Here is a 16,761-nt window from a genome sequence, read left to right on the forward strand (position 1 = left end):
CTAACCACACACACCTCTAACATACCCAAATGGTCAGGTCACGCAGGCTCTCCACCTTTACCTTGCACAACTGGATGTACTACCGTCCAGACCGCTGTGGCACACTCACCACATTTTTCTAGTGTAATGGTGGCTCTACCACCCATACAGCTGTGGTTTCACTCAACCACACTCATACTTACATATACACTGGAGTCGCTACCTCCAAACCCGTGTGGCACTTTCACCCACATCCAATATATATTCTGGGTGCTACCCAACACTCAACCTCTTTGACTCTTAGCAAAACACATGTTTTACCCATGTGCACCCATTTCATACATGAGTCACATAAAACAACATTTTGCATTACCATTTTGCAAAATTTAAAATCCTAATAATTCATGTTGCACAATATATATACTTCTTTTCTCACCATTAAAGCAATAGCAAACTATATAATTACATTTCCTAAAATCCATGGCCAGTTTATGTACCACCCTGCATCTTTGTGGCACTCACCCACAATCACTCTGATACACTATGTTCTTTCACCTCTGTGGCACTCACCCACCCATACACTTGTGTCTACACTACCTAAAAACTCAACTTCATAGTGACGTTTGCGTACACAGCCCTTATGGCGTAACCAAGAAATATGCGCATTTATTCCTACTTGTCTATGTTGGCTGCAGCCTACCCTGCAATCCCTCAATGGTTACTCTAACCTCTCTCACACCCTGCTACTGACTTGCACACATCTAGGCATATTGTGCATGTTCAGAATGTCCAAATGAGTCCTTTTGAACCTGAAATTCCTCAAATGTGTTAAATCTAATAAATTTTACTTTTAACCTCAATTCCTGCACGCATATATCCACACACAAACTTCTTGTGCACCTCCCATGCTTGTCAATCCTTAATCTGTTACAAAACTAGGTTGGTAACACAAACTTAATGCAAAAACAGTTAAAGGATACACCTTGCTGCTCCTGAAATGTCCAGCGTTCTCTTCTGAAAGACCAGATTCGTGACCATCATAATCACTTAAACATAAAATGATACACTGCAGCCATTACTTCAAATGCGGTGCTTGTGTCTCCTCTGCAGTCGCAGCACCTTGATGCACCATAACCCAAATTTGCCGCATTCCCTTCACCAGGAACGACATTCATGACAACAATAATGACATCGTTGGCAAATCCTATAGTGGAATTTGGATTTCCTACTGCGCTCTTATTCCTGTCTGGTTTTCCGACTCACCGACATGCTCAGCAGCGCTCTACATGTCTCAGCTGGATAATACCCATAAAATCGTAAGCACACTGTGAAGATGATTCGTAAGGGGGTCTCTCCTCTCACCCCACAACTATGATGGCTGACTCTGGCTCGAAAATCACGCTAATGTCCAGAAGTGCATTTGAACGCGAGATGAATGGGGTCGTATCCGCATTGTCAGAACCAGACATTAGTCCAGGTGGATACAACCAAGACAGAATTGAATTGCTGGGTTATGTAAAGAGCAAATTTGAGTTCAAGGGGCGGATTTGCGAGGGTAAGGTGTATGTCACCAAGAAGGGACAATCCTTGTTAGGATGGAGAGAACAAAAGAATTTAGGAATCAGACTTGACCCTAATCATCCTGAGCAAGTTTTACAGGTCTCAGAAGTACGCCCAACATGCAACCGGTTTGTGTCGGAGTTTGGAAAGGTGTTTGATGAGAAATTGGGTAAGATAAAGGGGTTTCAACACCAGATAATGCTGAAAAGAGGTATTGTTGCCACAGTAGCGAAGCTTAGACCAGTGCCCTTTGCTTTGTGAGACAAAGTTAATAAAGAAATTTGGAAGCTTCTGGAGACGGGTGTGATCGAAAAGGCTGGGGGAGTAGAGTGGGTATCCCCAGTAGTGATTGTAAAAAAGAGTTCGGGGGATCTGAGGCTGTGCGTGGACATGCGCAAGTTAAACAAATGTGTGTTGGTGGACAGGCATCCCCTGCCTAACATGGGCGGTTTGTTGACCATGGTGGGTGGGGGAAGACACTTTTCAAAATTAGATATGACCTCAGCTTACCATCAAGTTGAGTTGGAGGAAGCATGTAGAAAAGTTACGGCGTTTGTGACTCATGAAGGGGTATTTCAGTTTAAGAGAATGCCATTTGGTTTAGCGTCTGCCTCTTCAGTATTTCAGATACTAGGAGGGAAGAAGACCCCCAGCATTAAGAGACTCCTTCTCATTCAGCCCTTGGCTCCAACTGACAATATTAGAACGTAAGCAAGCAATGTAACCACAACATTCCATGACATCACGCAGGATGATGCATAATACAGATCTTCTCAATACATCTCAATACATCATGGAAGACATCTCAACACATCTTCCCCCTTTTTTTAACTTAATCTATCACTACATATATTTATTATTAACTCAACAAAAACTTGACCTTAACTTCTTATCTGGCCACCACCTCACACATGGCCTCTCTTTACAGTGGCAATCCCATCCTCGTCGCCAATGTTATAAAGCTCAGTCCAGGGAGCTTTAGGTTACTTGATAAGTTTACTTCAGTTCCTTAGTTACAGTTACATGACACTTAGACATCAGGTATAAGACATAAGCAATAAGGAGAGAACACCGGCACCCATCACCCAGGGAGGGAGGGCTCAACTGAAACAACATAGAACACTCACCACAGCATTCTCCCACTCATACATCAACATTCCACAGGCACTCAGGTGACATCATAAATCACATGACAAACCACATCAGACTAACCAAACCCATCACCCAGGGTGGACATGGGAGGAAGGGGTCACATGGTCCATTAAGGGTAAATGCAGCAGCCTAGGCCATAGCCCTGGGAGTGCTGCGCCTTGGAAAAGAAGCAGGAAGAGGCCCATTAGAGAGGGGTAGTCCAGTATTGTCAGACGTGACCAGCAACCTTTACTTTCGGGAGTTGATGTGATGTGGAAGTGAACCTGGAATCAGTCCTTTAATGAAGGGTGCCCCTGGTAGTATCAGCCGTATCTACTGCCCTCAATAATTTGGGTATGCTGTGTCAGGGGAGAAACTGGCCTATGTTAAGGGAGTTGATGCTGGAGCCATGTTTGACTGGGACTATGAAAAGCTGCACGTTCGTGTTATATAGGCAGCTGCAGCCTCAGAAATGTGTTTAAAGTGACTGTCGTGGCCGTGTGTGCATCTTAAACGGTTGCAGAAGGTGAAGAGGGTCGAAAATAGTTTAGCAGCACCAATATATTGGTGCTGCTAAACTGTAGGGACTTGTCAAAGTTGGTGTGCTTTACTACATAAAAGGAGCATTTTTCATGTGCGGCTGAAGAAAGTGTTTAAAAGCGCAATAGGATCACCTAATGAGCGGCTGGAGTGAGCACGGAAGGAAGCGTGATATGATGTCTAAGAGGAACGGTTTTACATTTGCGGCTGAAGTGAGCGTTTGACATTGTCATAGGCAGCACTAGTGAACGACTGTTATTTCATGGGACAGTGCAGAGGTACCTTCATCATCTGTGTTACATTCAATTGTGATGACGTAACGTTCCAGATGGGGGTATCAGCGAAGCATCAGAACGCTACGTTCCCAGCATTCTAAAGAGGCTGTTTTGAAGATGCGCCAGGACTTTGTGTGTAGGGTTAAGTAAAGGACCTTGCTTAGCTCACGCAACGTGATGTTTCACGCTGCGTAATGCGGAAGTCAGAGTTTCTGAAAAGACTCAGAGTTTCTATTTAAGTGTTGAAGCAGCGTGAAACAGGGAGCACCTCTGCCAGTGTCATTGGAGGTGACGCCTCTGCCTGAGTATTTGGAGGTAGCGCCTCCACCAGTGTGTTTAGAGGTAGCGCCTCTGCCAGTGTATTTGGAGGTAGCACCTCCGCCAGTGTAATTGGAAGTAGCGCCTCTGCCAGAGTATTTGGAGGTAGCACCTCTGCCAGTGTAATTGGAGGTAGCACCCCTCCAGAGTATTTGGAGGTAAGACCTCAGCCAGTGGAATTGAGTAGCTCCCCGCTAGGGTCCCAGTGTAGTTGGAGGTAGCACCTCCGCCTGAGTAATTGGAGGTAGCGCCTCTGACTGTGTAATTGCGGGTAGGGACCTCCAGAGTATGTGTAGGTAGCGCTTCTGCTTGCGTCATTTGGTAGCGCCCTGCCAGAGTATTTGGAGGTAGCGCCTCTGCCAGAATACTTGAAGGTAGCACCTCCGCCTAAGTAATTGGAGGTAGCGCCACCGCCAGTGTGATTGGAGGTAGCGCCCCCGCAAGAGTATTTTGAGGTAGCATGTAGCGAATCTGCTAGAGTATTTGGAGGTAGCGTATCCACCAGTGCGATTGGAGATATCACCCCAGGTGCTTGAAGGTGTAGGTGGGTGTGTAGAGTTAGTGGCCTGCAGGAGTAGGGAGAGTGTCCCTCAGAATTGATATTCCCCATGCTGGTGATGGATGTGGAAAGGAGGGGAATATACTGTGGTGTATTTGTCCGTGTGTGTTGACGTTTGAGAAGAAGGGAGATATGTTGTGTCTATTTGATGTATCTGTGTGGATGCAGTGTGGATCAGTAAAGGAAGGAGATGTGATATATCGTGCCTGAGTGTGTTTGTAATGTTTATCAGTAGAGGAAGGAGATGTGTTGTGATGTGCTTGTCTCTCTATGTGAAAGCTGGTGATGTCATGTGGAGTGTTGCCTTGTGAATGTCGGAATGTTTACCCAAGGTTTCCATATCCAGCCAGTTAGAGCTTCTCAGCCTGGGTGATGGGAGCCAGTGTTATGACCTGTCCACTTATGTATATAACTTCATGTAACTCTGACTTAAGTACTTGTAATAAACATATAAGTAATCCCAAGAAGCCTGGAAGTCACTTTACAACACTGGGTATGACATTTAACTCCCTGGTTAGAATGCCAATTTGTTTCTGTGATTGCTCAAACTAATACATGTTTAAGTTTTAAACTGAAATGCTGTTGCATACTACTTTTACAGTTGACCATTCTCCCTTGCAGGACCTTAGGAATTACCAGTACACCTTACCAAATATAGATGGTTTGTTCATCCACATGGAAATGGGGACAAGCTGCATCAAGCTGCCTTTAAAACGACACAATGAGGTGAGTCTGCTTAATAAATTGTGCTGTATTTTAAGTGTCCGTTACCTGAGAGGCGCATTGGATACAATGGCCCATATTCTTCTTTATCCAGAGCTTTCAGAGTTTTATGCCTATTGAGGAATGTTGGAATCGACCTTTTCTCACATACTGTTATCTAGTAGGACTACTGCAGTCATGTTGCAATCAAGAAACCGATTTATAGCAGTTATGCAACCTTGCTTATGGAAGTGTCGAAATCAAAACAAGGCTTCCTGCTTACATCTGAGTGGGAGATGTCGGCACAAACCAAAAACCACTTCCAGGAGCATTGTCTTGTGCTGAGGTGGCGCACCAGGACAGCAAAAATGTATTATTTTTGATGGCTAGAACTTTTGGCAGGCACTCTGATGGCAGCTTATTTACATGCCTTGCCTCCTTTTCCCAGTAATGCTACCCATCCGACAATAGAAAAAACAGGCACTTTCTTTAGCTTTGTTTCAAGGAAGCTTACCAATCATTGTAGTCCTGAGACGTTCTGGTGATGTCATAATGAAAGTAGATCAGTTTGGGGTGCATGTGTAATCCTGTTTAAAGTACTACATACCTACTAAGAAATACTGTTTGCTTCTCCAATTTCCCACCAGTGTGCTTTACATCTGCTGAGCAGGGTGAAGGCAGGGAACAATCTGTATGCCCAGTCAATGTTCGCCCTCTGCCTACGATTACAAATAAAGGTCACTGCCTTCTGGTGTTTTTGATTTATCCAGTCCAAATTAACAAGGCTTCTCAAAAATGGAAGCAAAATGTTTATGCATATTCATTCCCTGCAATGAAGTACGAAATCCACTATGATCAGAAACTTGGGATTCCTTAGTCATTAAACTAGCAAAGGGATTTCTGCAAACAACTGTCTGAACTTGTACCTTAGTACTGATATGATATGATTGTTTGTTTTATTACTTGTATTGCGCTCCAGACCCGTGGGTATCGGGGTGCAGAGCATAAGATAATTTACAACTCGCTATTTATATAGCGCCTATACACAATGTGTTTCAAAGCGCTTCAAGGCAAGGGATGGAACAAGGGAAAATTCAATGACATTCTTACAGGCCATGAACCGTAAGGATGAGAATTTAACTATCGTACTCGGCCTGACGACATTTCAGGTAGTGCAAGAGCTAAGGCATAGTTAAGGAAGGGAGGGGGAGAGTGGGAAGGAAATGGAAACGGTCAGGTGACTACCGTACTAGGCCTGATGACATTTCTGGTAGAGCCGGAGCAAACAAAAGGTGAGGGAGAGTCGTGCAGAAAGGGAGGGTAGGAACAAAGCGAGCAACTATTGTACTAGGCCTGACGCCATTTCAGATAGTGCTGGAGGGGAACAAACAAGGGGAGGGGGAGGAGACAGACGAGGTTGCTATCATACTAGGTCTAGGGGCAATTCTGCTAGAGTAAGTTCATGGAAGAAAGTAAGGGCTGGAGGGGAGGAGATAGGAAAGGAGGAGAGAACAGAGAGTAAGCAGTCAAAAAGAATGGAGAAGCACGAGGGGAGAGAAAATACAATTGCAGAAGTCAGTAGTAACACATAATGTTGCACGCCTGGATACAAGATGAAGATGGGAACAGCATGATTCAGGGCCACCATGAGAAAGGGTTATGCACCCGGGGCTCTACCAGGTTCTCTATAATATGATAAGAATTAAAGTTAAATGAGCTAACAGCAATAGTACCAGAAGGAATTTGAATAGTTTTGGTGATTACAGAATACACACAGGTAGGCACTGTTACAGAGGCAGGAGCGGTTTGAGCAAATGAAAAGGATGGAGCAGAATCAGGGTTTACAATAAGACAATCGATTTCTTCAGAAACAAGATTTGGGGACGGTAGGTCAATAGACTTGAGAACATGTGGGATCTTTAACCAGTGCTGCTTTCACCAAAGGTTGGTTTAAGAGATGATTAACAAATGTTCTCGTAGCCTGCCTATTTAAGTTAATCAAAGGCATGTTTTTAGATTTTTTTTTGATGCTTACCCTTCTTTTTAGATCAATTAATAAAAGGCTTATTCCCGGAACAATGCTCGTCAAGAATAACTTCATTTACAGGCAATTCCTGATTTACTGCAACAGGTGGGAGGATAGTTACCAAAGGTTGACCATTAGAAGAAACTAAAGTTTCAAAAATTATATGGTCTGTGTGAGCAGGAAAAGCTACATTAGGCAACACTTTGAAAGAGCCAAGACAAGGAACCTCGGCAGCTTATCAATGAAGCAGAAGCAAGAATTTCTGTGTTTATCATGGAAAAATAATACGTTTGAGTTGCTGCATGCTCAACACCCCTCTGTGCAGACAAAGATTAATCTCTGGTTAGTAAAACTTGAGATGCAGCGTCGGGTCTAACCACAAAAGCGGAATTTTGCAGCTTAGTAGAAAGAAAATCCTTAATATTGTCATAAACATTGATATTTTAAAATTTAAAGGTGAGGTTCATGCAAAAATATTATTGTCTGATCCTTCTGGCATGTGTTAAACTGCCAAGGGTTTTCCGCCCAGTGCTAAGGCCTTTTTTGGTGATTTCGGTATGTCGCCATTCAATCCCTTCTAACTTACATGAGATATCTCGCTCAAATGTAGCCCCTTTTTCTTCCCACATGTAGGGGGGCATGACACCACCAAGGAATCCTAGTTTGCTGTAGAGGGGGTGAGAGAAAATAACTAGGGAGAAATTTTTTTTTCAGAAAATGCCAATAAAATGATGTACAAAGAAGCCTGTGGTTTTAGGAACAAATGATTTGCTGTGCTGAATTCGCCATTTTCCAGGCTTTCAGGAAGAGGTTCAGTCGAAACCAAAAAAGCATATTTTGATATGGTTACCAGCTGTTTTGTGAGAGGTAGGTGATGTTGGCTTTTTTTTTCCAATAGGACATGTGTGGACGGAATGGAAGAGGAGGGTAGGAAAGCTGAATGGGAAGACAGAAAGGCATACATTTCTGAAAAGTAGACAAAATTCCAAGTTTATGAAGGGGTCATTTGTGCAGGTCCGGCAAAAACTATGTGGGGAAAAAGTAGCAGGGCTACTTGAGATTCCCCCCATCCATTTGGGGTTGGGGGGAGAGGGCCACCCCCTTTCCACTAAAAACATCCATGGTGGTTTAGTGCCTCCCCACCCAAACAAATTCTTTTTTGTTTTCTTTTTTTTGTTTTGACTCTTCCCTAGGGGCTGATGGGCACATTAGTGTGCCCGTCTGCCCTCAGGGTGGGCAAAACGTACTGCCCCATGTATTGGGGGGCCATTCCAATGTTTTCTGGTGTCCGTCTGCGCCCCTCCCCTAATGGATGGGGGGGCATCTCATGTACCCTTCCTAGGGGCGGAAATCTGCCCCAAGGAGGGCTACATGAGGTGCTGCCTCCCCCCCCCCCTTAGGGTGGGTGGGAGAGGGCCACCCCCCCTTTCATTGTAAAAGAAAAACAATCCTGGTGGTCTAGTGGCCCCCCACCCCCACCTAAATCAGATGTTATTTATAATTTTTTTTAGGCCCCCTTCCATAGGGGCAGATGGGCATCCATCTGCCCCCAGGGAGGCCAATACATGTGGCCCCAAGCTTTGGGGGCCGGCGGGAGAGGGCCACTTACATAGTAAGCAGCCCCTTCTCCCCACCACGTCACAAACGGATCCCTGGTGGTCTAGTGGCATTGCTGGGCGCGGATCCAGCGTTCGGCGCCCAATCCACGCCCATCAATGCTTCAAAAAAGGTGCTTTTGGAAGGGGAGGTCGACCCCCCCCCCCCTTTCCAACGACACCCCCTAGATCTGAACGGCACAATGGTGCCGCAGATCGAGGGAGAGGAAGGTGTGGACTCTCACCTTTTTATTTTCACTGCGGCAGCCGAAAATGGCTGCCGCAGTGAAAATTACTTTCAGTTTCATGTCATCAAGCATTACGCGTGCTGAGGTAAAACCAAAAGAAATACAACCCCCCGGGCCGTGAGGAGGAACCTCCTCCTCACATAGCCCGGGGGTTAGATTTCACAGTTGTGCGATCCCTGGCTTTGCAGGAATCGCACAAAACAAGTGCCAAAAAGGACGAGCTATCTCATCCTTGGCCACAGGAACATAATGATAGCTCGTCCTTGGCACTTAAGGGGTTAAGCATACTGTAATCTATCTTAAACATTTTTCCTATGTATCTTACCTTAGTTTTCCTCACTTTTACACATGCAAAAACAATGGGTTGGGCGCAGCCAGCTTGAGCTAATCTTATCCGTTGATGCATCGCCCTAAGTTCAAGTGCCCTTGCAGCAAGAATACAGATCGCCCGCCCCTCAAACTGACATCACAAGAAGCCGACACTCTTTTCACTACGCCAATGCACGTCTCATGTCAACGTTCTCTGTGCGCAAGCTATTGATGTCTCCATGGAAATACCAGGATGCCTCTTTTCTCAACCAATATAAACAGGCCCTTTCTGAGCAAACATTGCAGTTGCTTTTTCAATTGTCTTACTGTATTTAGTTTCGATAGCCAGTGACTCGTTTCTGCTACCTTCCTATTACGATGCCCTGCAAACAGGTACTTATGCTAGCAAAACTGATTTAACTTGTAACTTGCGTTTTATTTTGAATATTTGTCATATAATATATCAATGTCTTCGCCAAACCTTATTTAATTTCGAAATGTCATTATTTGTGCCGATTGTGCATTTATTTGCTCTATGGGTATTTTTAACATTGCAATGTATTTTCTTCTCCTTGTTTACCAGTAGTTACTACGTACAAACAAAAACATTTTTATTTGTTGGACTGTAGATTTTGTACTTATCAATTTCCAGGAATAATGGCAACAATACATCCCTACCAGTACGAGCCAGAATATTCCAAAGAGGAACTAATTGAATGAGAAAGAAGTGGAAACGATGGGGATTCGGACGATAGTTGGGAAGATGAATCACTGGAGCCTTGACCTAGTCGAATGGAAGAAGTTTCCACATGGTGTACCTGCAATTGTGTCAAGGTCATGACAACCGAGGTGGAGAGCTGCTGCTGCCAAGAAAACTGTGGCTGCCTGGCCTGCATAGCCGAAGAAGGCACACCACCTCTATGCGTTACTGAGCGGCATTACTTCAGGGCAGCCAGCCTCACAAGGTCCGTGTTGAGGATGATGATGATGGTGCTTATGCAAGAACTTCGCGCAACACCTTGCCCCTGCAATCCAAGTAACGAGTAAGTATACTTTAGATGTGATGTAATTTTCACAACTGAGACGACTAACATTTCAAGTTGTTCTCCTACTTTGTCGTATCTGATCGATCACTGACAAATTAATTTACTCTGTAAATTGAATACATTTCTCGCACGTATTGCAAATCACAGTGTTCATTGCTTACGTGTCTTTAACTTTCGACAAAAGAAAATTATTTTGAATGGATTGTGTCCTCCCACGTATTCCTTATCTTTAATAAATCCATTTCCAGCTTGCTGGCATTGGAAATGTTTTCTCTGTAGAGGGTGCTGCGCGTCGACGTCCCTCGAAGGCCTCCGTATCGGCGCTGGTGTCACCATAGGTATAGTCTTGCACAGCGTCTGTTGCTCAGTTCCGTTTTTCCACGCTTTGTAAGCCTCAGAGATGCAATGCTCGGTTCTACTCATCGAAAAATCTTCGAAATCTTCGAAAAATACTATATCCTACGATGGCATCTTCGTCCAAAACATCGATGCCACGGTTCGGCTTCAGAAAATGTCGAGATTGTGGTAAAAAGATGGCATTAACAGATCCTCACAGGATCTGTTTGTGGTGCCTGGGATCAGAGCACCAGTGTTCGGAATGTGAGGACTGCATGTCGATGACGGCAAACGCCTTGAAGGAGCTCAGGGGGAAGCTGGAAAGAGGTAAGACAGTTAAATCTTCTACCCTTTCAAAATTGTCCTCGGCTGAGTCGAGACATTAGTCTCCTCACCACCGAAAGAAACATTCACGATCGAGATCTCAAAGCGGTTCCCACCACTCTTTGAGATCGAGACACTAAGAAGGGGCGTCATAGATCGCCCTCCTTATCATCCTCGAATTCCCCAGAAAGGGTCACCTGCCCCACTAAACACAGCTCTCCAGCTAGAGGAATTTCGCAAGAAAATGCTTAGGGTCTTCGAGAACACAGCCTTGACCCCCTCAGAGATGCCTAGAGGTGATACCCCGGGCGAAAGACCCGAAAAACAAGAAAGCTGTGAGTGGTCGAACCCTGCGAACAACAACCCTCGACAGAGTCATGAACCCTCGAGTAAAAAGTCATCGGGTAAAGCTGCATCATCAACGCCATTGTCGAAGGTACCTTTGCATAAATCTGTGTCATCGACACCATCATCGACTCCGATGAAAGATGCGTCCTCGAGGCCTCAAACCTCAACTACGCCACTGGCACCAGAGGTGACAAAGGTCCCGCCTAAGGCATCGAGAGTGGCGTCGACAATATTGAGGACACTGAGTAGGATTCCGGTCCTCTCGAGTACATCGAGGGCCTTTTCGAGTTTTTCAACACCATTTGCGGGTTTGTCGATACCTGTAACGTCTACATCAACAACAACCTTTTCCCAAGCAGTATCCACTAATTTGGCTCCTTCTGCTCTGGAAATGGGTTTTACCCCTTATCCAAGATCTGATTATTTTAGAGCTTTAACCTCTATATATGAGGAAGGGGAAGACTCTGACAATGAGAGACCTTTTGGGTTACAAAGAACAACAGTACCCATTCCAGAGGAACTAATTTCTGAGGAGAATAGATTGAAAGATCTACAAGAATCTTTACAAGATGCCAGTGGCATAGACCTCTCCAAAGGCAGAATTTGCTAGACCAGAACCTGGAGAACATGCCGAAATGCCTTACAGACCCCTTATAGCTAGAATTATGCAATTTATGGGGTGGACAACACCTGCACCCTCTTTCCAGCAAGATGATCTTACTGACATCTTGGATAAAGGGCCTCAAGAAGACCCTATAGTCCCTTTTCATACTGCATTGCAGAGAAAAATAGCTGCAAATTGGGAGACACCTGAAGTTATCCCTGCAGTAAGTAAAAAGCTCTCTGCGAAGTACAGAGTATCTGCCTCAGACCCTGAATATTGTAGTAAGCACCCAACTCCATAGAGTTTAGTAGTGCAGGCAGCGACGTCGTCAAATAGTAAGTCTGCATACCCCACTATACCACAAGATCGAGGATACAAAAGATTTGATGCCATGTTTAAAAAAGTCTTTTCAGCAAGCATGCAGTATGGCACTTAAGTCTATCAGCGCCACTTGCACGCTAGCTAGATTCAGCCACACCCTTTGGGAGTGTGCTTCATCAGCGACTGACTGTCTCCCAGAAGGGAAGGAACGAGACGCTTTCTTGAACATCATCAAGGATGGGAAGGATGCGATGTCTGAATCCCTCCAAACAGGTATCGACTCTGCTGACAGCATCAGCAGAGCCATGGCGGCCAGTACCACAATCCGCAGATTTGTGTGGTTGCGGAAGTCTGGTTTTGCTCCCGATGTACAAGCCAGGTTTCTGAAGATGCCCTTTGATGGCACCTCTCTATTTGGCAAAAATGCTGATGACAGCCTAGAGAAGTTGCAAACCTCAAAGGCGGCAGCAAAATCACTTGGGGCTGCAATCTGTCAAACTCCAAGTTGCCCCACAGGTAAGTCCTGGAGGGGGAAGCCCTTTCGTTTTTACTCCACATTCGGAAAAGGCAGAGGGCAGCCAGCTCAGAGGGGCCAGAGATGATTCACCCGTGGTGGACGGGTCAAAGGTACTAAACCCGCATCAGCAGGTGCCGCTTTACCCTCAGCATCTGCGTCGGCCGCTTCTAAGCCCCTCTGAGGTATCCCCACGCAAAACACCAGTAGGAGGCAGGTTAACTCAACATCTGACAGAATGCTTGGGCATTGGAAACAGTTGTCCAAGGTTACTGCCTGCCTTTCCTACACACTCCTCAGAGTCATCCACCAGGGAACAACTCTTTGAAGCTTCCAGACCCGCTCCTTATGCAGGAGATTTTAGACCAGGTAGAGAAAGGTGCCATAGAACCAGTACCTGTAGCGGAGAGGAACAAGGATTGGTATTCTCCCTATTTTCTAATACCGAAGAAGGACGGAGAATTGAGACCCATCTTGGACTTGCGAGAATTAAACAAATTCTCAGGAAAGACAAGTTAAAGATGGTAACCCTCTCTCAGATGCTTCAGGACTGGTTGGTATCTCTAGACCTCCAAAAACACACTGTTTGAAACACTCCAGCACTCTTGTTGTAAAATATTCTAAACACAGTTACTATTGTAATATATACACCCCTTTTTCCTTATCAGATAAGTCTCAGTAAAACACCACTTATTTTCATACAGAAGTGAGCGCTTAACTAGATGGCACTCCAATAAGTTTGTGAGAAAGGGAGGGAAAAAGACAGAATATGGAAAGGTACACCACTTTAAGATTCAGGAACACTGTTAGCAAGGCAGAAGAGCAAAAGTCACTGGTGAGCCAAAGTCCAAAGGCTGGGCCCACTCTTAGAGAGAGCAGAGCACAAATGCGCCCAAGATCACACAGTTACACTAGGCTTAGAAAGTCTTGCAGAGAGTTCAAAAAGAGTTTAGAGAGGCTCAGGAAAGTTTAGCCAGGGTGTCCCAGGCCAACCCAGGTTGGAAAGCCGGGGGCTAAATCTACCCCGTACAGTCGGTGGCAAGGGAAGCCAGGCGGGACACGGTACCTTAAGTGGGAAGGATCCTCCAGCGGTGGCAGTTGTTCCTGGCAGTGGGCGCAAGTCACGTCGTCGTCCAGGGGAAGAGAAGATTTCGCCTTGGAGGAAAGATGAAGGTTGTTGCACTGCCAGAGAAGAAACCAGCCGCAGAGTTTTCCGGTTAAAGGTGGTACCTTTGTTTCGCGGTCGTGGTAAAACGTATCCGGGGTGCTTGGTACAGGCAAGGCGGCCACGAGGTACGTCGGGAAGGCGAACGAGACGGTGAAACTGGTTATCCCCACCAGTCAAAGGAAGAAGACTCTCCGGCGGGAGATCTCCTCTGTCGTTGGAAAAAGTGGTGAGACGGTCCAGCAGGGCTCCACCGGTGGTGTCGTCGTGGCAGGCCGGCTCAGCTTCTCCCTCGTCGGATTCTTCGGTCCTGTGGCGACTTCTGAAGTTCCAGTCCCCAAAGCCCTGCTTTTATGCAGAAAACCCCCATTCACTCAGCCTAGCTGCCACTCAAACATGCTAAGTGGTGAGCCGGCCGGCTCACCACTTGGGCCAATCAGGACAGAGTGCGACTTGAGTTGCCTAGGCAACTCAGTCCAGGGTGCCTAAATCCCCCTCCACCCCTCCTAAGTACCCCAGACAGAGTGGTACCACTTTGGAGGGCTTCTGTGGAGAAGCCCGCCAAAAAGTGGAACAAAGGGCTCGACTTGGGTTGGAGTCACAGAAGAGAACACAAACGCCATTTTAGAACCGAGTTTTAGCAAAAAATACCAACTGGAGAATTAATATTAATTAAATAAACCGGCGGTATGTTCGAGGCTATCGTAATTAAATAAATAAAGATAGTAGCCTCGAACAATGGGAAAATCCCATAGGGAAATATTCGCGGTTGAATATAAATAGTATCCACTGCCACCAGCCAAAACTCGATCAGGGGGACGGAGACGTGCCCCCTCGACTAACAGACCCCGGGGCAATTGAATTGCCCCAGCCAGTACGTCCACAATATGATGGTTTGTACTGGTTCTGTTCAGAATTTAAGACTATTAAAGTCAATGGTGACTTTACATGCCCTGGGAGACAGTAGTCGGTCCCAGGGTATGGCGTCTATACTGGGGTGTCACTATGACACCCCTGTGTTACTGCACGGAGGGTGCTGTGTAACACACATAGTAAAAACACATGAGACCCTATGGAGTAAAGCACCCCATAGCCCATAAAACACATAAGCAGTCAAAGGAACACCATAAATCATGTCCAAGAGTGGGAGAAAAAGAGTCTCACTCTTGGCAGGAGGAAAAAAACAAACTCCAGAAATCCAGAAAAGCTGCTGGGGGACTCACGAGGTTAGGAAATTCAGCCTAAACAGAGAATTCCCCCTAACATCTACCCCTACCTGGACAACTGGTTGATCAGAGCAGTGTCCCCGGAACAAGCTCAGATTCATCTAGGTTATGTTTGCCACTTCATCCACAGGCTGGGCTTCTCCCTCAATTTAAAGAAGTCACAGATGATACCATCACAGAGACTCCAGTTCATTGGAGCAGTCCTGGACACATCCTTGGGAAAAGCCTCGCCACCAGAGGTCTCAAGATATTCTACAGATGGTCACCAGGTTTCAGAATGTCCAACGTCTACCAGCCTTCGACTTTTTGAGGTTGCTCGGCCTCATGGCATACTGCATTTTCCTAGTGCCAGAGGCTCGCCTGAGGATGAGATCACTCCAGTGGGCGCTAAGGACCCAGTGGTCACAATTTTCAGGGAGGATGTCAGATCTCCTACTAATCCCGGACAGAGTGGCTCGAGACCTTCAGTGGTGGGCCTGTCGGGAGAATATCTTAAAGGAGAATAGTTTTGGCAACCATGGCCGGAGATAACAGTAGTCACGGATGCCTCTCTCACGGGGTGGGGAGCCCATGCCAGCGGTCGTTGGTCTCCATCGGAGTCCAGACTACACATCAACCTATTAGAGCTGAGAGCGATCAGACTAGCGCTGAAGGCTTTCCTGTCATCAGTACATGGAAAGAATGTCCTGATAATGATGGACAACACACTGGCCATGCACTACCTCAACAAAAGAGGAGGCGTAGGGTCACTGCCACTGTGCAGAGAGGCAATGCAGCTCTGGGTTTGGGCAATTCAAGAAGGAATCTCTAGTTCACCTAGCCGGAGAGAAGAACTTGACGGCGGACGCTCTGAGCAGGCAGAACAGTCTCCCACGAGTGGGAACTAGCTCAGGAAGTCCTTCAAGAGATCTTCGCCCTTTGGGGAACCCCACAAGTGGATCTGTTCGCCACGAGCATCAACCGGAAGTGCGATCAGTATTGATCAAGGGAATTTCCCCCGAGAAGAGCTCTAGGGGACGCGTTCGTAGTGGACTGGGAGTTTCCACTTCTGTACGTGTTTCCTCCAGTCCCCGTCATTCCGCAAATGATCAGGAGGTTGAGAAGATTCCGGAAACCCATGATACTAATTGCCCCGGATTGGGCCAGGAGAATGTGGTACCTGGATCTTCTAGACAGGTCCATCGGTCCTCCGATTCGTCTTTCGCAAAGAGAGGATCTTTTCTCACAGAAGGGAGGTCGGGTTCTCCATCCGGATATCAGGACCCTCAACCTTCACACCTGGTTTCTGAAAGGCTTAGATACAAGGATTGGGATCTCCCGGATGACGTAATGGAGGTGTTGCTTTCAGCCAGAAGGCCAGCAACACAATCTTTATACTGCTGCCGTTGGAACAAATTTTGCAGCTGGTGTAGAGAAATGAATATTGAACCCTTTTCATGTAGTACACCAATGGTGTTATCTTTTTAACTATATTTGGCAAATTCAGGTCTTCAAGTTGGCACAATCAAGGGCTACCTTGCAGCGCTGTCAATCTTCAAGCGCACTGCGGAGGAGCCTTCATACTTCAAATTGCCCATAGTGATTCATTTTCTGAAAGGGCTAACTAATGTCCCCCACCCCCCCAACTCCTTTTCA

General features: G+C 46.1%; 1 protein-coding gene across 2 annotated transcripts in view; it reads left to right on the plus strand.

The window, feature by feature from the left end:
• The window catches only part of ZFYVE16 (zinc finger FYVE-type containing 16), a 1,039,436-nt gene that overhangs the window by 535,917 nt on the left and 486,758 nt on the right, over positions 1–16,761 (plus strand). For both annotated transcript variants that reach the window (XM_069627543.1, XM_069627544.1), the window contains exon 11: positions 4,984–5,088. In XM_069627543.1, coding sequence (XP_069483644.1) covers positions 4,984–5,088 — 105 coding nt within the window. The remainder of the gene's footprint in view (positions 1–4,983; positions 5,089–16,761) is intronic.

This window comes from Ambystoma mexicanum, chromosome 6p (genome assembly GCF_040938575.1).
Source record: "Ambystoma mexicanum isolate Mex_15411 chromosome 6p, UKY_AmexF1_1, whole genome shotgun sequence".
Lineage (NCBI taxonomy): Eukaryota > Metazoa > Chordata > Amphibia > Caudata > Ambystomatidae > Ambystoma > Ambystoma mexicanum.